The sequence below is a fragment of the Lipotes vexillifer genome, unplaced genomic scaffold (genome assembly GCF_000442215.2).
Source record: "Lipotes vexillifer unplaced genomic scaffold, Lipotes_vexillifer_v1.1 scaffold980, whole genome shotgun sequence".
Classification (NCBI taxonomy): Eukaryota; Metazoa; Chordata; class Mammalia; order Artiodactyla; family Lipotidae; genus Lipotes; species Lipotes vexillifer.
The window spans coordinates 356,526-380,841 of NW_006776752.1; the positions used below are offsets into that span (position 1 = coordinate 356,526).

Sequence of the window (24,316 nt, forward strand, 5' to 3'; positions counted from 1 at the left end):
GCAGGAATGGCAGTTGTAATTTATCTTCCCCATATGCCTCACGGAGCGATTGTTAAGATGCACAGAGATCATAGCTGCAGACTTCACAGGGCCCTGGAAACCCAAAGGGCTGTGGAGTTTTTTATTTTTTAACTGTTCAACTCAGAAAGTTTGATTTGAAAGGTCAGAGGAGGTAGAGGGACGGGGAAGCCAGTGCTCTTAGTTTTGAAGATGATGGACCAGTGTGAAGGTAAGCAAAAGGAGTCTGGCCTGAAATGGAAGTTTTAATTATTTAAATCGCTGTGGGCCAGAGAATGGCTCCACTTGATCGTGCTGAAACCAAGGTCTGACTTCAGCCAAAACCAAAATGGGGAAACCCGAAACCATAAGTCACATTTGGTTTCTGTCCAGGGCAGCTCTCCAAACCCTTCAGCATCCCACCACGGTGGCCTCTGGCTTCCCTGGGACCTTGTGGGTCACATCTACACAGCCAAAGCGTCAGCAACGATCAGCTCACTCAAATGGACAGTCTTGGAAAGGCACCTGAATTGCTCCAAGATGGGGCTGCTGCAAACATGTGAACCGCCCCAGTAGGGAAGGCGGTGCTGAACCAACCCTGCAGACACGATGGCATCTACTGACTTCTCGTCAGCCTTAGACCCTTTCAACCTCACAAACTTTCCCAAGGAAAAGAAGTCACATATGTGTGTGTGTGTGCACGTGTGTATATACATGCATACCACATATATGTGTATATATGTACGTATGTGGATATCCAGATCACACATACCTTCAAATGAATTAAGACTATGTTTTAAGACACAGCTCTACTGATAAAGAATCCACAGGGACTGAAAACCAGTTTCAGTGCATAGAATAAATACATATATTTGGTATTAATGCATATAACCACAGGACTAGGACCAGAATACAGAAAGAACTCTCACAACTCAAAAGAAAAAAGACAGGGCTTCCCTGGTGGCGCAGTGGTTGATAGTCTGCCTGCCGATGCAGGGGACGCGGGTTCGTGCCCCGGTCCGGGAAGATCCCACATGCCACAGAGCGGCTGGGCCTGTGAGCCATGGCCGCTGAGCCTGCGCATCCGGAGCCTGTGCTCCGCAATGGGAGAGGCCACAACAGTGAGAGGCCCGCGTACCTCAAAAAAAAAAAAAGAAAGAAAAGAAAAAGAAAAAAGACAAACAACTCAACAGGAAAATAGGCAAAGGACATGACAGGTCAATTCCCATCAGAGCAATGGCGAACGCTCAATAACAACTTGAAAAGATGTTGACTATGGCCAGTAACGAAGCACCACTTTAACCTCAGCAGACTCGCCGAACTTAAGGTCTTAAAATCCCAGGTTGTTGGCCAGGATGAGGAGGGAGAGGAAGTCTCAGAGACTACTCGTGGGAGTGCAAATTGGTAGATCCACCTTGGAGACCAACTTAGTGATAGCTGGTGATATTTAAGGGGCATATGCCCCATGGCCCAGTCATTTCACTTCCAGCTACACACTCAGGGGAGAATCCTGGACAAACAGAAATGTGTGCTGAAGCACTGTTTGTAAAATAAAAATATTAGAAATGACCCAAATGTTCACCCACAGGAGAATTAATACCATGTGCTACACTGCTAGCTTTTACTGTACCGGGCCAGATAGTAAATACTCTAGGCTTTGCTAACGTTTGGGTCTTACACTGTGTCTTAACTACTCAACTTTGCCACTGTGGTACAAAGCGGCCATGGGCAATTCATAAACGAAGGGCAGGGCTGTGCTCCAATAAAACTTGATTTACAGGTAGTAAGTACATTTAAAGTAAGTAACTTCCAAAACGGGGCGTAGGCCATTTTGGCCCAGGGGCTATCGTTCGCCAACACTCGCTGAACAGCAGTGAAAAATGAATGAACCAATAAACAATAAGGTCCTACTGTCTAGCACAGGGAACTATATTCAATATCCTGGGATAAGCCATAATGGAAAAGAATATAGAGAAGAATGTATATATGTAGATAACTGAGTCACTTTGCTGTACAGCAGAAATTAACACTGTAAATCAACTACAATAAAAAAAAAGAATACAAAATCAAAAAAGAAGAATGAACCAGAATCAAGATGGATCAATCTCACAAATACAATAGAGGGGCAAAGTTATAGAAGATATATGCAAGTTATATAAGAATAAAAGTTACGGAAAAATACGTATAGTGTTGTATATGTATAGTGTTGTACCAGTTAGATGAAGTTACCCATGCAAAAGAATACTATCAATTATTGAAGATACAAAAATATATACTTGCATTGGAAGACACAACCCTAAGTTCAGGACAATGGATGCCTCTGGAGAGAAGGGAGAAGTATAGGGTCCGAAAGGGGTGTACTGTAGACTTATAATATTTGGTAACACTTTATTATTTTAAAAATCTGAAGCAAATAAGGCAATATGGTAATGACTTTTTTCACTGAGATATAATTGACATATAATATTGTATTTTTTTCACGTGTACAGCAGGCTGATTTGATATATGTATATACTGCGGAATGATCACCACAGTGAGTCAGCACCCGTCGCCTCACATAGCTACAAAATCTCTTTTGTGATGAAAACTTTTAGGATCTACTCTCTTAGCAACTTTCAAATACACAATATGGTATTATTAACCATAGTTAATATAGTTATAATATTATAATGTATTATTATTATAATATAATATAGTATTATTAACTATTGTTAATATAGTTATAATAATTTAGCCATAACTATAGGTAATATGATTTTTAAAACAGGCTGTTGGGAAACACAGGTGTTCATTTAATTTTACTTTTCCTTTTCAGTATGTTGGAAAGACTCCACTAAAAGTTTCTAAGAGTCTAGTCTGGCAGAGATGTCTCAGTGATCACTCACTTTCCTTTTCCTTTTCTCTTTTCCCACAAAATTCTCTCTGGCTCACAAACCCCTGTCTCTAGTATCTTTCACACTTAGGTGCCCTGTTGCTCAGAGAACACAGGTACACGCTGGTAAACAGACACACCTGGGATTCCTCCTTGTCAAGGGCTCCTCATAAAGTACTATGTCCCCCCACCCCCAATGCAGGGCAGAGAAACAGAGGCAGAGGATGCTAGAGGAACCTCCCCAAACCCAGCAGCAAGCCAGAAAAAGGCCTCCGAACCATCAAAACACACTTTGGGATGTTGCCGCCCTTTAAGTGCTGGGAGTGTCCTCAGGAAGGGCCCTCCAGCCTTCCCCTCCCCCAGGTCTGTTGATTCTCGGGCTATGTAAATTCCAACAAGGTTTGTGTTCCAGTTCCCAAGGACAAGGCAAATTAGAAGGGAGAGAGGACGCCCGTTGCCAACCTGCAGACAAACTGCAAGAAATAAAAGCTGACAACCATGGGAGGGGACCACAAAGCTATAAAAAGCCACCTGAAGAATTCCAAAAGCAGAGCAGCCTAAGATAGCTTCAAAAGAGACCAGAAAGTTCTAAAAGGAGCCAAAGGCAACCCTGTATTACAGCCCAGTCTAAAAACTAACATTCCTAAGAACGGCCCTGCACTGTCACCAACAGAGGCAGACACTGAGGAGCCAAGAGGAGATCCCTGTCAGAGGCACACTCACTTACCCAGAGTAAAGTCTCCCCAAAGACCCCAGACAGCTCAAGTTTCACTATATTTCTTCCAGGACCTCTGCAGCATTTACCAGGCTTAAGCCAGATTTCAGGGTGCATGTATGGTGGACCAAACCTATAGGCTCTGGCGGGGACAGAAGTCAAGTCTTAGGGGTTTCTGTGATGCCGTGGATCCTCACCCAGGACCCTGAAACATAACGATCAACAGACGGCCCATAAACTGACCACGAAACGCTTCCTACTTTGGGATGTTATATCTCTGCATCTTCTAGCAATATTTAATGTGCTCCACATGTATGTTTTCTTTGTCCTTCCTGAGGTTTCCCAGTCACTGAAAAAATGTATTATTTTACTCGCTTAACTAGAAGAGGAACATTGCATTTTATAGTATTTATTTCAATAAGGATGGAAAACTGTCCGCAGAGTTAACTTCAAAAATTCAACTGCGACTCCAAAGTTCCCCAGCTATTATTGCCACCACAAACACAGAGATCTAAGAATCCGTTTCCCAGCCCACAGTAAGCAGGAAAGAGAAGTTGTCTCTCCCTGCCCAGGGGAGGGAGGAGTGAGAAGGATAAGCTCAGTGGTTAATTAAACTGGTGGCATTCACCTCAACCACATCTGAAGGAAAGTACCCAGGGCCCACTGCAGTCATCCAAAAGCAACTGACCGGCTTCAAGACAGGAAATGAAGCAATCTGTCTCCAGCGGGACATAGGAAATGTCGCCTTTAATCCATTTAAAGTCTGTGAAGTCGGCCCCTCTCCCACCTCAAAGGGTTCTTGACAAAACACATCAATGAGAACCGCCTGGCCACCAGTCCCCACATCCCCCATCTGCTCCCCATCCCGCTGGGGTGCCCGCCCACTTCCTCGCCGAGCATCCCAACCTCATGGTCTCCGTGGGTATCTTGTCTTCCCAGCCCCCGTTTCCCTGGGAACCAGGCAACTGGGGGAGATGGAGCTGCTCCGAGACTTCCTCTGTTCCAGGACGCAGGATGCCTGGCCCCAAGCCTCTCTGCAAATAATCCGACCCATTAACAAGCACTGCTCCTTTGTGGCCTGGAAAATGCTGGCAGCCTGGACCTTCAAAGAAGAGGTGGCTTGTCTGTGGCCAGCTGCAAGTTCTTGCCTTCCTTTCAGAGTCCACCCACAGGACCTCTCCCAGCAGCCCTTGGCCCCCGAGACAGATCAGGGCCATGTGCGGCCGTCTTCCTCTTCCAAGTCTGCAGGAGGGGAGAGGCCCCCACTCTGGTAAAGCAGGAGGAGGCAAAGGTTCCTCAATCCCGTCTGCCTTTTCCCCAGCCTCTAAGGACCCGAAGAATCCGAACTTTCAGAACCCTTCGAGAGGCAGCACAGCGGCAGTGGCAGTGGCAGTGGCAGACCCTGATTCATTGCTAATGGCCGTTTGTTTCCTCCTCCTTGTAAAGGCTTCCTGGGCCTGGCTAACTCCTGTCCGACCCCCCAGCCTGTCTCCCGCCAATTTCAACTTCACCGCCTCAACCACCACCCTTCTGTGGATGGCTCCCCAAATCTTCCCTCCAGCGATAATCCTCTTTCTCCCGATGCTTCGTGGACACCTCTGCCTGAAGACCCCCTCACCTCAAGCTCTGCATGTCTGGAACGGACACCCTTCCCTCTCTCCCCAACCTCTCCCTCTCTCCTTGGATCCACTTCCATTAAAGGGACCACCACGTCCCGGCTCCCCGGGCTCCAGCCATGCTTGACCTTCTCCCTCTCCTCGCTCTGCGCTCAGCTCAGAATCAACTGCTCCTCGTTGCATATAAAATACAATCCTAGATTGTTAACTTTTTTTCCTCTTTCAGTTTTATTGAGATAATATTAACATACAGCACTGTATAAGTTTAAGGTATACGGCATGATGATTTGATTCACATACATCATGAAATGATTATCACAATAAGTTTCGTGAACATCCATTATCTCATATGGATACAAAATTAAATAACTAGAAAAAAATTATTTTCCTTGTGATGAGAACTGTTAGGATTGACTCTTAACAGCTTTTATATATAACGTATAGCAGCATTAATGATATGTATCATGTTGTACATTATATCCCTGGTACTTATTAACCAGACTCTTAACTTTTCACGACCTGCCCCAGCCTACCCTTCCGAGCGTACATTTTTCTGTAATGATTAGCAGTGAGGGTAAGAAGTCCACCTGGGTTCAAATTTCAGCTCTACCACTCACTAGCCACATGACATTAGGAAAATTCTTTAACCTCTTTCAGCCTCAATTTCCTTATCTGTAAAATGAAAATAAGAATAGTGCCTCTGTCTTAAGATTTTGTGAAAATTAAGATAATGCACCCGATACAAATGAACCTATTTACAAAACAGAAATAGAGTCACAGATGTAGAAAACAAACTTACGGTTACCAAGGGGGGAATGGGGGGAGGGATAAATTGGGAGATTGGGATTGACATGTACACACTACTGTATATAAAATAGATAATAAGGACCTACTGTATAGCACAGGGAACTCTATTCAATACTCTGTAACGACCTATATGGGAAAAGAACCTAAAAAAGAGTGTTTATATGTATATGTATAACTGACTCACTTTCACTCACCTGAAACTAACACAACATTGTAAATCAACTATACTCCAACAAAAATTAAAAAAAAAAAAAAAGTTAATGCACCTGAATAACTGAGAATCGCATGTGGCCCACAGCAGGTGCTCAATAAATGCTTGTAATAATAATTATCATTGGGGATACACAGTATAGTGGTTAAGAGTTCAGACCCTGGATTTATACTGCCTGGGTTGATGTTACAACTCTGTCACTTACTGTGTGACCTTAGGCAAGTTATTTCTTTCTTTGTCTCATTTCCTTATCTACAAACAGGGAGTCATAATGTTATCGGCCTAAAATATCACACGTGTAAAGCATATAGAAATGTGCCATATACATAGTAAGTACTCAGTCATTGTCAGCCAAGGGGCTTCTTATGCTCTGCACAGTCTGCATACCTCACTGCTGAGCCCTTAGCCTAAAAGACTCCACGGAACCGTATTGCCAACTTTTGTTTTTGTGGGGTTTTTTTGTTTGTTTTCTTTTTGTGGTACACGGGCCTCTCACTGCTGTGGCCTCTCCCGCTGCGGAGCACAGGCTCCGGACGCGCAGGCTCGGCGGCCATGGCTCACGGGCCCAGCCGCTCCACGGCATGTGCGATCTTCCCAGACTGGGGCACGAACCCGTGTCCCCTGCATCGGCAGGCGGACTCTCAACCACTGCGCCACCAGGGAAGCCTCCAACCCAGTCTTACACTCTAGTGGGGAGACAGGCAGGTCAATGTGCACTGAAGATAAAGCATGAGAAGTGTAATTTATTCCACATGCATTTATCCCGTGCTAAGGCTGAGCCAGACTATCCACTTGGCACTGGGAGTACAGCTGTGAACCATGCAACAGTACCATCTCATGGCCATCACGGTGTAGCAGAGAAGGCAGAAAATAAACAAAGAGTGGTGGTAAGTGCACAGAAGAGTGAATCAGGGGAAGGAGACAGAGTGGGAGACCGGAGAGGAGGGGAGTTATCTTTACAGGGTGTTCAGGGCAGGCCTCTGATTTGTTTGGAGGAGGCCCAAGATGGTGTGCCAACACACAGAATGACCAGCCCAGGCTCGGCAGACCAGGAACAACTCCCTAAGGAAGCAGGTCATACAGGAGCCTTTAAGGGGACCTTGCTGATGGAGCTTGGAAGCATAGGGTGCAAGCATCCTCCCGCCCCTCTGCTCACCCAGACCCTCCGACGTGAGGCACAGCTCCCTGAGGCTTCCACTCATGGATCTGCTGAGGCGTGAAGAAGACATGTGGAATCTGATCTGGGTTGACATGAATAAAGCTACAGAAATACACAAGCACCAAGGGGTTCCATGATTAAAGACTATAGACACACTGGCTGAGCAATTCAGCTCTTTAGGGGGACAGGCAAGAATTCATCAGCAGTGGGAGAAAAACAGTCCAGTACACAGCGGGTTTTCTGAGCACAAGTATGCTGAAAACAGCAGCAGAAGATCCCACTTGAAAGAATTTTCCACCGTGGTCACCCAGACCACTCTGTCATAACTCAGTTCCTGGAAGGAGTACTTGTCCTCCCTGATGGAGGACCGGGGGAGAGCTGTGCTGCCAGCCCATCCTGGCTTCACCTCCAGCCAAGGATGTCTGAGCTCAAGGCAGGAGGAAGAGGCCAAACACAGTAAAAAAGGAGAAAGGAAGGAAGTGAAAGAGCAAAATCTCAGCACTGTGATCCTCTAGAAGGAAACACTGGTCCTTGCTTATCCTTCCTCCTGCAAAATGAATGCAAACAGTGGAAAACACATCTACAGAAATAAAGTTCTTTAAAAATACGACTCTCCAATTATTTGCTGAAGTCAGAACATCACCCAACAAAACTGCTCCTTTATCTTTTATTTCTTTTTACCATTTTATTATGGAAAATTCCAGTTACATACAAAAATAGAAACTGGCATAGGGAACCCCCGTGTTTCAATCACCTGGCTTTAATAATTACCATTACAATCCAAAAATGGGCAGAAGACTTAAATAGATATTTCTCCAAAGAAGACATACAGATGGCCAAGAGGCACAAGAAAAGATGCTGAACATCGCTAACTGTTAGAGAAATGCAAATCAAAACTACAAGGAGGTACCACCTCACACCAGTCAGAATGGCCATCATTAAAAAGTCTACAAACAACAAATGCTGGAGAGGGTGTGGAGAAAAGGGAACGCTCCTACACTATTGGTGGGAATGTAAGTTGGTACAGTCACTGTGCAAGACAGTGTGGAGGTTCCTCAGAAAACTAAGAATAGAATTACCATATGATCCAGCATCCCCACTCCTGGGCATGTATCCAGACAAAACTATAATTCAAAAAGATACATGCACTCCTATGTTCGTAGCAGCACTATTCACAATAGCCAAGACATAGAAACAACCTAAATGTCCATCGACAGATAAATGGATAAAGAAGATGTGGTACATTTATGCAATGGAATACTACTCAGCCATAAAAAGAATGAAATAATGTCATTTGCAGCAACACGGATACAACTAGAGATTATCATACTAAGTGAAGTGAGTCAGAAAGAGAAAGACAAATACCATATGATATCACTTATATGTGGAATCTAAAAATATGACACAAATGAACCTATCTGTGAAACAGAAACAAAACTATGGACATAGAGACCAGACCTGTGGTTGCCAAGGGGGAGGGCGTTGGGGGAGGGATGGAGTGGGAGGTCAGGGTTAGCAGATGTAAGCTTTTCTATATGGAATGGATAAACAACAAGGTCCAACTGTATCGCACAGGGAATTATATTCAATATCTTATGACAAACCATAATGGAAAAGAATATTTAAAAAAAAAGAAGGTATATATATATGTATAATGAATCACTTTGCTATTCAGCAGTAACTAACACAACAATGTAAATCAACTATACTTCAATTCAAAAAAGAAAGAAAAACATTTATTTTCCAGTGTCTAAGCAATAAACCCATAATTAAAATGAAAAAGAATTACCAATACGCTGACAAATCTGTTTCGGTCCTACCTCACCCACTATCCACCCCCCCACCCCTACCCCACCCCGGAGGAAAGGCTTGAAGCACATCCTAGATACCATGTAATTTCACTTTCATATACTCCAGTATATGTTTCTCAAAGATAAGGATTTTTTAAAAATAATAAGCAGAACGCCATCCTTAAACTTAAAAAATTAATAATAATGCCTTAATATCATTAGATATACAACCACAATTCAAGATTTCCCAACTATCTCAATTTTTTTAACAGTTGGTTTGTTTGAATCAGGGTTGAAACAAGGTCCACATATTACATTTGGTTGGCTTGTCTCTTAGTCTCTTTGAATCTGTAGGCTCCCCCTTCTAATTTTTTTTCTTAGAATTTATTTGTGGCTGAAACTGAGTGGTGGAGAATATTCCACATTCCGGATCTGGCAGCTTATCTACCCACGGGGTCACTAACATGTTCCTCTGTCCCTGAATTTCCTATAAACTAGTGGTTAGTGTTAAGAACTGCATGTTCGTGTTCCCCCCAAATTCATATGTGAAAACCCTAACCCCTAATGGATGGAATTAGGAGGTGGGGTCTTTGGGAGGTGCTTAGGGTTAGATGAGGTCATGAGGATGATGTTCTCTTGATGGGATAAGCACCCTTATAAGATGATGAGGAGGATTTCTCTCCCTGTGTGCACACACCAAGGAAGCCCACGTGAGGTTATGACCAGAGAGAGGGTCCACACCACCAACCCGACCACGCTGGTACTCTGATCCTGGACTTCCAGATCTGTGAGAAGTAAGTTTCTGTTGCATATGCCACCCAGTGTATGGTATTTTATTATAGCATAATAAAAAGAAAAAAGATTGATTAAAAAATGAACAGAGTTTCAGGGACCTAAAATTGTTAGCAGAATCCCACAAGAAAAAGAGACAGAGGATTGATTGTAAATCAAGTATATTTCAATTAAAAAAGAGAGAGAGAATAGTTGAAAATGTACTAAGTATGGGCAAAAGACAAAACCCTACAGATTCAAATAGAACCCTCAACAGGATAAACAAAGTAAAAACTAAAAACAAAGCAAAACAAATCTTCAAAGCAGCCAGAGAAAAGTGGTGTATTCTCTAAGGGAAAACAGTTTAAAATAACTGCAAATTTCTCACTGGAAACAAGAGAAGCCAGGGGAAGTGGCACAACATTTTTAAAGTGCTTTAAAGAAAAGAACTGCCACCCCAGAATTCTATATGCGGTAAAAATATCCTTTAGGAAAGCAGGTGAAATAAAGACACTCTCAGATGAAGGAAAATTGAGAGAATTTGTTGCCAGCAGACCTGCTTTAAAAGAATTGCTAAAGGAAGTTTTTCAGACAGAAGGAAAATGATACCAGAAAAAAACCTGGAACATCAGGAACGAAGGACGAGCAACCAAAATGGTAAATATCTGGGTTTATAATAGACGAATCTTCTCCTCGGGAGTTCTTTTAAACATACTTGAAAAGTGAAAGCAAACATTAAAACATTGTCTTTTGGGATTTTTAAAGCATGAAGATGTACTATTTAAGACAACTATAATACAAAGAGATCCATAGAGTGATAAGGTTTCTACAATCCACTTGAAGTGATGCAATACTGATTCAAAGTCATCTGTGAGAAGATTGCCCGATTTGGGACTTTTCTGCCTGATCCATACATTATAAAGCTCCCTTTCAATTTTTCATCTAATGGTTTTAGCAGCCATTTGATGATCCATTTCTTCACTGGAGGTTATAAAATAGACATACTCTAATTCTCTCATTCTTCTGTTAGCTGGTATTCTTCAATAAAAAAAAACTTTTCTAAGTCAGCTATTTAACTACTCAGAAGTGTAATTCATATATGAAAGGGAGGATAAATGCTTGATTCTTTCCTTTTATTTACCAGTTTTCAGAACAGTGAGTTAGAACCACTCTTTTCAAATGGCAGATATGCCAGAGGAAAATGCTGGCTTAATCCTCATTGGCTTAATTTAGAATGAATATAATTTACGCATTTAGACAATTAAAGACCAATATCCAAACATTTAATCATACAGGGTTCTTAATTATGGCAAACAGTACACAGGATGACACAATCATTTAGAATGTACATACTGTAATGCATCACACTTGCTTTTATTGCCATTGAATTACTCTCTAGTCCATATGTATGATGATATATATAAAATTCCCCCCTTCCGTGATAAGATCCCCATGGACAGTACTTAGTACCACACTAAGCACTTTTCAGATACTATCTCATCTAACCCTCACAACAAACCTGGAAAGCAGGCTGTCAGTACCTCCATTCTAGAGAAAACCACTGTGCAAGGAGATTATGTAAGAAGCCCAATTGGTGCTTCCCTAGGGCAGAACACAAATCTGAGGCCAGACCCCAGCTCCAGAGTCATTTTGCTCAGTCAGGCCCCTACCCTGTTAGTGATATGCACCCTCCTCGCTAAGCTGGGGTTCAGCCACTCTACTTACTAACCACTCAGCAATCTAGCAGCTCTGCCATATCTCTGCCATTTGAGACCCAGAAGGTGAACTAAGGCAACGGGAGGATGCACACAGGAGGGTTATAAGCTCTCTGTGTCCCTCTTGGGACAGCACAGCAATGACTGTTCCCTGGAAAGACATAAAGGAACGCAGGAGACAGTCACTCTCCTACTCAAGGACTTAAAATAGAGCCAACAGGGTAAAGGGAAAATCAGTTTATCAAAACAATCCCTGAAGTCATTAAAACTTATGCTTCAGAAAAATTTAATAACATGAGAAAATGGTCACAATAAAGAGGACATCTCAATTAAACAGATTAGAGAAGATAGATGATAGGTAGATAGATGATAGATAGATAGATAGATAGGGTAGGGGGGATGACTAGCACAAAATAACCCACATATTAACAGCATTGCCTTCTAGGCATCTTTGCTTTCCTCTTTATACTTTTCTAATTTCGCAAGTTCTTTACAATAATCAGAAGAGAAAAGGGTTATTAAAATATATAAGTGCAGTAGGTAAATGTGTAGGTTTGTCAAGAGCCAACTACAGTTAGAAAGGCTCCAGCAGTCTGAACATTGAAGGGGAAAAGAAAAAGAAGAAACTGAGCAGTGACCAGAGGGACCAGAAGCAGGTACAAAGCGAATTGCTGGGGGAGCTGGAACAGCGTGAAAGGCGGGAAAGGGACATCTGAAGGTCACTGAAACTGCTGAGTGTGGATTTGGACACAGAGATGCTGCCAAGCAAGGGACCAGTATATCCAGGCCAAGGAGTAGTGAGGTGAGCTTCAACACCAAGACTGCTAAGAAGCACGTGGGGTAGATAGAACAAGTGGAGGTGTGTGTCTGCCTGTGTATTGATACCATGAAATATTATATACCAGGTAAAAGGAATCAGGTGGTCACAAGTCAAGGAACACTTTAGCTTTCTATACTATTTAGATTATTTTCCAGGAGCATATTCTTTTTTTTTTTTTTAACATCTTTATTGGAGTATAATTGCTTTACAATGTTCTGTTAGTTTCTGCTGTATAACAAGGTGAATCAGCTATACATATACATATATCCCCATACCCCCTCCTTCTTGCATCTCCCTCCCAACCTCCCTATCCCACCCTTCTAGGTGGTCACAAAGCACCGAGCTGATCTCCCTGTGCTATGCAGCTGCTTCCCACTAGCTAATTATTTTACATTTGGTAGTGTATGTATGTCCATGCCACTCTCTCACTTTGTCCCAGCTTCCCCCCACCCCATGTCCTCAAGTCCATTCTCTACATCTGCGTCTTTATTCCTGTCCTGTCCCTAAGTTCTTCAGAACCTTTTTTTTTTTTTAGATTCCATATATATGTGTTAGCATATGGTTATTTCTTTTTTTCTTTCTGACTTACTTCACTCTGTATGACAGACACTAGGTCCATCCACCTCACTACAAATGACTCAGTTTCGTTTCCTTTTATGGCTGAGTAATAGTCCATTGTGTATATGTGCCACATCTTCTTTATACATTCAACTGTCAATGTACACTTAGGTTGCTTCCATATCCTGCCTATTGTAAATAGTGCTGCAATGAACATTATGGTAAATGACTTTTTGAATTATGGTTTCTCAGGGTACATGCCCAGTAGTGGAACTTCTGGGTTGTATGGTAGTTCTATTTTTAGTTTTTTAAGGAACCTCCATACTGCTCTCCATAGTGGCTGTATCAATTTACATTCCCATCAACAGTGCGAGAGGGTTCCCTTTTCTCCACACCCTCTCCAGCATTTATTGTTTGTAGGTTTTTTGATGATGGCCATTCTGACTGGAGTGAGGTGATACCTCACTGTGGTTTTGATTTGCATTTCTCTAATGATTAGTGATGTTGAGCATCTTTTCATGTGTTTGTTGGCAAGCTGTATACCTTCTTTGGAGAAATGTCTATTTAGGTCTTCTGTCCATTTTTTGATTGGGTTGGTTGTTTTTTTCATATTGAGCTGCATGAGCTGCTTGTATATTTGGGAGATTAATCCTTTGTCAGTTGCTTTGTTTGCAAAGATTTTCTCCCATTCTGATGGTTGTCTTTTCATCTTGTTTATGGTTTCCTTTGCTGTGCAAAAGCTTTTAAGTTTCGTTAGGTCCCATTTGTTTATTTTTCTTTTTATTTCCATTTCTCTAGGAGGTGGGTCAAAAAGGATCTTGCTGTGATTCATGTCATAGAGTGTTCTGCCTATGCTATCCTCTAAGAGTTTTATAGTGTCTGATCCTACATTTAGGTCTTTAATCCATTTTGAGTTTATTTTTTGTGTATGGTGTTAGGGAGTGTTCTAATTTCATTCTTTTACGTGTAACTGTCCAGTTTTCCCAGCACCACTTACTGAAGAAGCTGTCTTTTCTCCAATGGATATTCTTACCTCCTTTATCAAAGAGAAGGTGACCATATGTGCGTGGGTTTATCTCTGGGCTTTCTATCCTGTTCCATTGATCTGTATTTCTGTTTTTGTGCCAGGACCATACTGTCTTGATTACTATAGCTTTATAGTATAGTCTGAAGTCCAGGAGCCTGATTCCTCCAGCTCCATTTTTCTTCATCAAGATTGCTTTTGGCTATTCAGGGTCTTTTCTGTTTCCATAGAAATTGCCAAATTTTTTATTCTAGTTCTGTGAAAAATGCCATTGGTAGTTTGATAGGGATTGCATTGAATCTGTAGATTGCTTTGGGTAGTAGAGTCATTTTCACAATGTTGATTCTTCCAATCCAAGAACATGATATATCTCTCCATCAGTTTGTATCATCTTTAATTTCTTTCATCAGTGTCCTGTAGTTGTCTGCACACAGGTCTTTTGTCTCCTTAGGTAGGTTTATTTCTAGGTATTTTATTCTTGTTGTTGCAATGGTAAATGGGAGTCTTTCCTTAATTCCTCTTTCAGATTTTTCATCATTACTGTATAGGAATGCAAGAGATTTCTGTGCATTAATTTTGTATCCTGCTACTTTACCAAATTCATTGATTAGCTCTAGTAGTTTTCTGGTAGCATCTTTAGGATTCTCTATGTATAGTATCATGTCATCTGCAAACAGTGACAGCTTTACTTCTTCTTTTCCGATTTGGATTCCTTTTATTTCTTTTTCTTCTCTGATTGCTGGGGCTAAAACTTCCACAACTAATTGAATAATAGCCAGGAGACAGGGCAACCTTGTCTTGTTCCTGATCTTAGTGGAAACGGTTTCAGTTTTTCACCATTGAGTACAATGTTGGTTGTGGGTTTGTCATATATGGCCTGTATTATGTTGAGGTAAGGTCCCTCTATGCCTACTTTCTGGAGGGTTTTTATCACAAATGGATGTTGAATTTTGTCAAAAGCTTTGCCTGCATCTATTGAGATTACCATATGGTTTTCATCATTCAATTTCTTAATATGGTGTATCACATTGATTGATTTGCAAATATTGAAGAATCCTTGCATTCCTGGGATAAACCCCACTTGATCATGGTGTATGGTGCTTTTCATGTGCTCTTGGATTCTGTTCGCTAGTATTTTGTTGAGGATCTTTGCATCTATGTTCATCAGTGATATTGGCCTGTAGTTTTTTTGTGACATCTTTGTCTGGTTTTGGTATCAGGGTGATGGTGGCCTCGTAGAATGAGTTTGGGCGTGTTCGTCCCTCTGCTATATTTTGGAAGAGTTTGAGAAGGACAGGTGTTAGCTCTTCTCTAAATGTTTGATAGAATTCGCCTGTGAAGCCATCTGGTCCTGGGTTTTTGTTTGTTGGAAGATTTTTAATCACAGTCTCAATTTCAGTGCTTGTGATTGGTCTGTTTATATTTTCTATTTCTTCCTGGTTCATTTTTGGAAGCTTGTGCTTTTCTAAGAATTTGTCCCTTTCTTCCAGGTTATCCATTTTATTGGCATAGAGTTGCTTGTAGTAATCTCTCATGATCCTTTGTATTTCTGCAGTGTCAGTCGTTACTTCTCCTTTTTCTTTTCTAATTATGTTGATTTGAGTCTTCTCCCTCTTTTGCTTGATGAGTCTGACTGTTTTATCAATTTTGTCTATCTTCTCAAAGAACCAGCTTTTAGTTTTATTGATCTTTGCTACTGTTTCCTTCATTTCTTTTTCATTTATTTCTCATCTGATCTTTATGATTTCTTTCCTTCTGCTAACTTTGGGGGTTTTGTTGTTCTTCTTTCTCTAATTGCTTTAGGTGTAAGATTAGATTGTTTATTTGAGATGTTTCTTGTTTCTTGAGGTAGAATTGTATTGCTATAAACTTCCCTCTTAGAACTGCTTTTGCTGCATCCCATAGGTTTTGGGTCATCGTGTTTTCACTGTCATTTGTTTCTAGGTATTTTTTTATTTCCTCTTTGATTTCTTCAGTGATCTCTTGGTTATTTAGTAGTGTATTGTTTAGCTTCCATGTGTTTGTATTTTTTACAGTTTTTCTCCTGTAATTGATATCTAGTCTTATAGCATTGTGGTTGGAAAAGATACTTGATATGATTTCAATTTTCTTAAATTTGCCAAGGCTTGATTTGTGACCCAAGATATGATCTATCCTGAAGAATGTTCCATGAGCACTTGAGAAGAAAGTGTATTCTACTGTTTTTGAATGGAATGTCCTATAAATATCAATTAAGTCCATCTTGTTTAATGCGTCATTTAAAGCTTATGTTTCCTTATTTATTTTCATTTGGGATGATCTGTCCATTGGTGAAAGTGGGGTGTTAAAGTCCCCTACTATGATTGTGTTACTGTCGATTTCCCCTTTTATGGTTGTTAGCATTTGCCTTATGTATTGAGGTGCTCCTATGTTGGGTGCATAAATATTTACAGTTGTTATATCTTCTTCTTGGATTGATCCCCTGATCATTATGCAGTGTCCTTCTTTGTCTCTTGTAATCGTCTTTATTTTAAAGTCTATTTTGTCTAATATGAGAATTGCTACTCCAGCTTTCTTCTGTTTTCCATCTGCATGGAATATCTTTTTCCATCCCCTCACTTTCAGTCTGTATGTGTCCCTTGGTCTGAAGTTGGTCTCTTGTAGATAGCATATATACGGATCTTGTTTTTGTATCCATTCAGCCAGTCTATGTCTTTTGGTTGGAGCATTTAATCCATTTACATATGAGGCAATTGTTGATATTTATGTTCCTATTACCATTTTCTTAGTTGTTTTGGGTTTGTTTTTGTAGGTTTTTTCCTTCTCTTGTGTTTCCTGCCTAGAGAAGTTCCTTTAGCATTTGTTGTAAAGCTGGTTTGGTGGTGCTGAATTCTCTTAGATTTGCTTGCCCGTAAAGGTTTTAATTTCTCCATAGAATCTGAATGAGATCCTTGCTTGGTAATCTTTGTTGTAGGTTTTTCCCTTTCATCACTTTCAATATGTCCTGCCACTCCTTTCTGGCTTGCAGAGTTTCTACTGAAAGATCAGCTGTTAACCTTATGGGGATTCCCTTGTATGTTATTTGTTGCTTTCCCCTTGCTGCTTTTAATATTTTTTCTTTGTATTTAATTTTTGATAGTTTGAGTAATATGTGTCTTCTTGTGTTTCTCCTTGGATTTATCCTGTATGGGACTCTGTGCTTCCAGGACTTGATTGATTATTTCCTTTCCTATATTAGGGAAGTTTTTGACTATAATCTCTTCAAATATTTTCTCAGTCCCTTTCTTTTTCTCTTCTTCTTCTGAGACCCCTATAGTTTGAATGTTGGTGCATTTAATGTTGTCCCAGAGGTCTCTGAGACTGTCCTTAATTCTTTTCAGTCTTTTTTCTTTATTCTCCTCTGCGGTAGTTATTTCCACTATTTTATCTTCCAGGTCACTTATCTGTTCTTCTGCCTCAGTTATTCTGCTATTGATTCCTTCTGGAGAACTTTTAATTTCATTTATTGTGTTGCTCATCATTGTTTGTTTGCTCTTTAGTTCTTCTAGGTCCTTGTTAAACATTTCTTGTATTTTCTCCATTCTAGTTCCAAGATTTTGGATCATCTTTACTATCATTACTCTGAATCCTTTTTCAGGTAGACTGCCTATTTCCTCTTCATCTGTTTGGTCTGGTGTTTGTTTATGTTTTTACCTTGCTCCTTCATCTGCTGCGTGTTTCTCTGTCTTCTCATTTTGCTTAACCTACTGTGTTTGGGGTCTCCTCTTCACAGGTTGCAGGTTCGTAGTTCCTGTTGTTTTTGTTGTCTGCCCCCAGTTGGTTCAGTGGGTTGTGTAGGCTTCCAGGTGGAGGGGACTGGTGCCTGCATTCTGGTGGATGAGGCTGGATCCTGTTTTTCTGGTGGGCAGGACCGCGTCTGGTGGTATGTTTTTGGGGTGTCTGTGAACTTATGATTTTAGGCAGCCTCCTGCTAATGGGTGGGGTTGTGTTCCTGTCTTGCTAGTTGTTTGGCATAGGGTGTCCAGCACTGGAGCTTGCTGGTCGTTGAGTAAAGCTGGGTCTTAGCACTGAGATGGAGATCTCTGGGAGAGCTCTCGCCAATTGATATTACGTGAGGCTAGGAAGTCTCTGGTGGTCCAGTGTCCTGAACTCGTCTCTCCCACCTCAGAGGGTCAGGCCTGACACTCGGCTGGAGAACCAAGGCCCTGTCAGCCACATGGCTTACATGTAAATGGGTTAAATTCTCCAATCGAAAGGCACAGAGTGGCCTGCCTTCTGCACTCCACTCAGTCCTCCAGCCAGGTGTTGTCCTCTGTGCCTGGTTGATATGAAGAGCCTGTTTTGGATCCAGGTCCAGCTGCATTCCTTAGCGTCTAGAAGAAGCAGCCGACGCCCCCATCCTCCCTTATCCCGGCTGCAACTCATCATGATCCTGGAGCTCCCAAGGCTCCGCCCCTCATGCTACTTGCAGTGCTTGAGCATATTCTTTTTTAAACATTGATGTATAGTTGATTTACAATGTTGTGTTAGTTTCATATGTACAGCAAAGTGATTCACAGTTATACACACACATATATTTTCTTTTTCATATTCTTTTCCATTATGGTTTATTACAAGATATTGAATATAGTTCCCTGTGCTATCCCCTAGGACCTTGTTGTTTATCTTTTTTATGTATAGTAGTTTCTATCTGTTTATCCCATACTCCTACTTTACTCCTCCCTCCACCCCTTTTTCCCTTTGGTAACCATAAATTGGTTTTCTATGTCTGTGAGTCCATTTCTGTTTTGTAAATAAGTTCACTTGTGGCATATTTTAGATTCCACAAATAAGTGATATCATATGATATTTGTCTTTCTCTGTCTGACTTACTTCACTTAGTGTGATTATCTCTAGGTCCATCCATGTTGCTGCAAATGGCATTACTGCATTCTTTTTAATGGCTGAGTAATAGTCCATTGTTTATATGTATCACATCTTCTTTATTCATTCTTCTGTCAATGGACATTTAGGTTGCTTCCATGTCCTGGCTATTGTACACAGTGCTGCTATGAACATTGGGGTGCACGTATCTTTTCGAATTAGAGGTTTCTCCGGATACATGCCCAGGAGTGGGATTGTTGGATCATATGGCAACTTCCAAGAGCATATTCTTATAGTATGTATATAATTAATATATAAACATCTTTTTTTAAAGAATTCAAAATGAGAAGGAAAGCAAGCACCTAAACATGGGGTGCTGAGTGGCAGGGTCAATCAGATGAGCATCTGAATGAGCCTAGAACTGGCTCTGCAACTGATAAACTATGTGACTCTGGATGAGTCCATTGACCTCTCATACTTCAAGTCCTTATGTGTTGATGGGCATAACACACTTACATTTGCAGAGCCATCATCAGAACTGAAAACAAAGTATGCCCCAGGCCCAGTGTACTTAACAAAGGCCCTGATAAATGGTAGCCGAGCATCTACACAATCACACAAGAAGAAAAGCCGTAACAAATAGATTCCAGGTAACGAGAGAAAAGGCCCAAGCCTGTGGGTGTAAGAAGCACACAGATGAGAGCAGCCAGGACGGAAGGTCCACCGGTGGGAATGAACAGGGGAGCGTGGTACGCAGGCCCCGGCACTTACTGCAGTTCTCTTCGTCGCTGCCGTCGGGGCAATCCTCAAACCCGTTACACCGGAAGCGGCCAATGATGCAGTGGATGCCGCTGGCACAGGGGAAGAAGGTCGGGCCGCATTTCGATTTAGCCTTGGCTGCAGGAGGACAAACGAGACAAACAACGAGACGTCAGGAGGATAAGTTTTCTGACCACCACATACCCATCCCGCTGACTCAGAGTGTTCAACTGAGGCCTTTTACATCTACCTTGAAGTCCCCAAAGTTTCTTACCACCAGCACCCACCTCCAATACCCAGCCAGACTAGAAGCCCACATGTGTCATCCTCCAGGAAGGGAGTGGCTCATCCACTGCCACCAAGGTCCCAAATAGGCCAAACCCAGCCTCCACACCAGCAGGGCTCAAGAGGCCTGAGGCTGCCATCCTTAGAAAGGCTTGCTTGCAAAGTTGGCCCTCGCTTGGCTGGCATTTGGGAAATGGGATGTCGGGAAGGTTTGCATCATTCTTTCCTGAGGATGGCTCAACTGTGCCTAAACTATCCATGCAAACAGTGCATTTATGCTGAACACCTGCCTTTCTTCTGGGAGTTTGGGATTTGGGTACATGTTGGGTAGAGGGTGCCTGCATGACCAGCTCTCAGTAAAAACCCTGGGCACTGAGCCTCTAATGGGCTTCCGTGGGAGAAAGCATTTCACACGTTATGTCACATTTGTTGCTGGGGGAATGAGGTGCCTCCTGTGTGACTGCACTGGGCAAGGACTCTGGAAGCCTGGACTTGTTTTCCTCTGACTTCACTCCTTCACCTTTTCCCTTTGTTGGTTTTGCTTTGTATCCTTTCACTGTAATCAATCATAGCTGTGGGTATGACTGTATGCTGAGTTCTACGATTCCTCCAAGTAATTCACTGAAACTGAAGGTGGTCTTGGGAACCCCTGACAAAGACAGGTGTGCTTCTTTTCTTCATTTCACAGAAACACTCTGAAGAGGTAAAGTGACTTGCCTAGGGTTACACGGCTAGAAAACATGGGGCTGGGGTGAGGCCCCCAGTACTCAGTGTCCAGAAGCCACACTCAACTGTACTGCCTCTCTGCCAGAGGCTGTCACTTCTCACAACAGAAGCCAGAACCCTGCTCAAAGAAACCCTTCTTCCACTCCTGCTACACAAACAGTTGTAACAGAAACTGCTGTAACTCAAGCTTGATTGAGTGTCCTGCTAACCAAATAGCCCTGTGGGGTAATGTACTTTCCTGTTAATGGTGCTGGCTGCTCTGGCTTGTGATTATAAGGTGTGATGGGATCTACTGCTGTATCCCAGGTAGCAGGCCCCACCTAGCATCCCTTTTGTCTCCTGTCTTAGAGGCAGGACCCATGGTCCTCAAGAAGGAAGGGCTATTTCTCTGGAACGAACAGGCAGTAAATTACCTTCATATTCTCATCATCAGTATAACATGCCAACTTTGGCGATAGCTGATACACTATCAACAGGGATTTTAAGCCTGGGATGTGGCTAGATTTTAAAAACCCACATGGCTTTGTTTTAACCTGAAAATACTCTAATGGTGCTGGTGTGCTCTTCACAAAGCACAAACTTGGGAGAGAGTGTCCTGTGTTCAAATTGTGGCTCTAATCTTTATGACCTTGGGCAAGTTTCTAAATACAACTGAGCCTCAGTTTCCTCATTGGTAAACTGGAGGTAATACCTATCTCATATGGCCCAGGGAAGGATTCAGTGTGATAATCTATATAAAATGCTTGGCACAGAGCATGGCATACAGTAGATGCTCAATTAATGGTAAAATTTATGCTATTTATCATCATCACATCACTAGGCTTATAGAACTTTAAAATTGATCCTTGGGCTGCTAAATTTCTTTTTCTGATTACCCAAGTTTAAAAAGCTCACTATGGAAGATCTCTATGAACTGATAGGAAGTGATCTCCAGGACATACTATTAAGCGAAAAAAGCAAAGTGCAAAAGAGTATCTACAGTACTTTACCCCCGCCATACAGCAAAAGAAGGGGATCTAAGAAAACATACATGTACTGGTTCATCTATGCAAAAGAAATATAGGAAGGATAAACCAGAAACCAAAGAGACTGGTTACCTACAGGGGGTGGGTGAGAAAAGGTTGGAAAGAATAGGGAAATGGGAATGGAACAAGGTAGCAGGGATGAGAAGGGTGCACACTTCTCTGAGTCTATTTGTATAGCTCTGACTCTTAGAACCATGATAGTATTTCACATACCCAAAGTGTAAACAATTAAAATCAAACCCATGTGCGTGTGCATGTGTGTGTTGGGGGCAGGGCTCAGAGTGAAATATAAACAGCAACAAATGAACATATAACTATATTACAGATGAATAACAGCACCACGCTGAAGGAGGTGGGGAAGAAAAGAAGTGGCCCACGTAACTCTGGTAAACATTATTTTGCCTGGATTCTATAAGGCTAAAGAAAAAAAGAACTGTTCACAAGTACTCTAGTTATATTTGTTTCTCACAAGGGTATGAATCAGCAATTCTGAAACTGCCTTTTGTGCAGTACTAGGGTTGAACAAATAGGTAAGTATATTACAGATAATAAGAGCAGGGTTTCTCACTATCAGAGGAAAAAATCACAAATAAAGAGAGTGAGAAGACAAAAATGAACCCCAAGCCTTTGGACTGGAATTGAAGGCATCGATATGAACTCAAGGTTTGTAAAGACAGATAGATGGATAGACGGATGGGTGGATGGATAGATCAGTAGATAGAAATATAGATCTGTGTGTGTGCATGGGTTAGTGTACGTACATGTATTTCCTAGCTCATCTGCTAAAAAAGACTAGAAGCAGCACACCCCAATAGCAATAAGCAATAAGCAATAAGCAATAAGCACAGCCAGCACCTAGATCTTGGTTTCTAATTCTATGATCCAATAAAGAGAACCAGGGCTCCCTGGAGTGTCTTGTGTTGCCAGAAAGTGAAGAAATGCTTAAAATACGATGGAGTCATGTCCAAAGGACACAGGACTCAACCTGCAGGGGCTCCCAATGGCCAAAGCTAGAACAATTTGAGAAACAAAACGAACAACAATAGTACTGGATTGTAACCCAGAGATCTGCTGGACCCATAATTGTTGAATAAATACATAAATGAGGGGGAAGAAGTCCAATTAATAAACACAGAAGAGATGTGGGAAATAGAAAGCCCCCAGGAAGCAGACGCCATGACAACAACTGTCACAGGTAAGATCCAGTGATGGACGCTCAAATCAGAGAACCGGGCATCCTTGCTCCCGTTACCCTTTCAGGGATCAGGGCAGAAAAGCTACCTATAGGCTTTGACATCTAACCTGAGAGCGTTTCCCTGCAAACTCAACATGTCACTCCTCCATTCAAAACGTCTCTGCCCTCCCAACACTTTAGAAAAGCCCACAGCCGCCGTCACAGCATCGTGCCACTCCGGGGGACCCCCCTCTAATTTCATGCCTACCTACTCTCCGTGCTCTGGCTAACACTGGCCTCCCAGCTCCTCCTCAAGCCCATCAGGCACAGTCCTGCCTCAGGACCTTTGCAGCCTGTGGTTCCCTCTGAGCCTCCTCCCTGAGGAACTGGACTGTCTTTCTCCCAGAGGTCGGCATGGCTCACTCCTCCACTCTGTTGAGGTCTCCTTAAGCAGTGCACTCCCTACAGTAGAAACCTCGCTCCCTACCCTCAGGCGCTCTAGCCCTTACTGTTTCTTTCTTTTCCTTCATAGGATGGATGTCATTGGCTTTGTGCAGAGCTTTGATGCACACACACTCACTTGAATACTTTCATTCGCCATTCTTGAAGGAGCTGCAACTGTGCAGTGCCTACCACGGTACCTAACCAATACTGCCGAATGTACAAATGAGCCCATAAAAGGAGAGAGTGGGGCTGGGTAATCACAGCTAGCACTTACCGAATGCTTAGTATGGGCTGAGCATTGTGCTCTATTTTACAGATATCATCTCATTTCCTCCTCACAGAAACCCATTTTACAGAAAGGATAACAGGTCCAGAAGTGAAGGCACCTGACACAGCTGATAAACAGAGTCAAGGCTCAAACTTTACTTCTTGACTCACCTACTCTACAGCCTCCTTCGACACTTCTAAGGCCCAGCCCAGCTCCAAGGACTGGACTTTATGAGACAAAGAAAGAGAAAAGAGAATAAGGGTAATTATAAATGCATTAGCTACCATTCAATTGACCAGCTCTTTGGCCTTGGCCCTGCACCCTCTTCAGGAATCACTAACGAGACTCCCTGCCTTGCCAGGGATGCTCAGCTGCTCTCTCTGTCAGGGAGCCTGTCCTGTTATGATTTACATCTGCACCAACAGACACCTGCTCAGGCAACGGTGAGGCAGATCACAGACGGCCTGCTGAGCGCCTGGCAGAGGCTCAGAGAGAAGCCCACCGCTGGCAGCAGCTCCCTGTCTGCACGAGCCCCCGTGGGCCCCAGGGGGTTCCCGGACAAAGTCTGGATTGTCCCCAGCCCGCCGCGATTTCCACGAAGGGGAGATTTCAGCATGAAACTCAGCAGCCCCTGGCAGAAGTAGAAGACCAACTCTGAGTCTAAAACTGCCCTGACAAAGGCAGGCAGGGCGACTCCATCCCACTGAGCACTTGAATCCACCGCTCTTCAAGGACCCG

At 42.5% G+C, this 24,316-nt stretch overlaps 1 protein-coding gene across 2 annotated transcripts in view; it reads right to left on the reverse strand.

Annotated features, from left to right (window-relative positions):
• Positions 1-24,316, reverse strand: part of LDLRAD3 (low density lipoprotein receptor class A domain containing 3) — a 264,384-nt gene that overhangs the window by 121,181 nt on the left and 118,887 nt on the right. For both annotated transcript variants that reach the window (XM_007450626.1, XM_007450625.1), the window contains one exon: positions 19,669-19,794. In XM_007450626.1, coding sequence (XP_007450688.1) covers positions 19,669-19,794 — 126 coding nt within the window. The remainder of the gene's footprint in view (positions 1-19,668; positions 19,795-24,316) is intronic.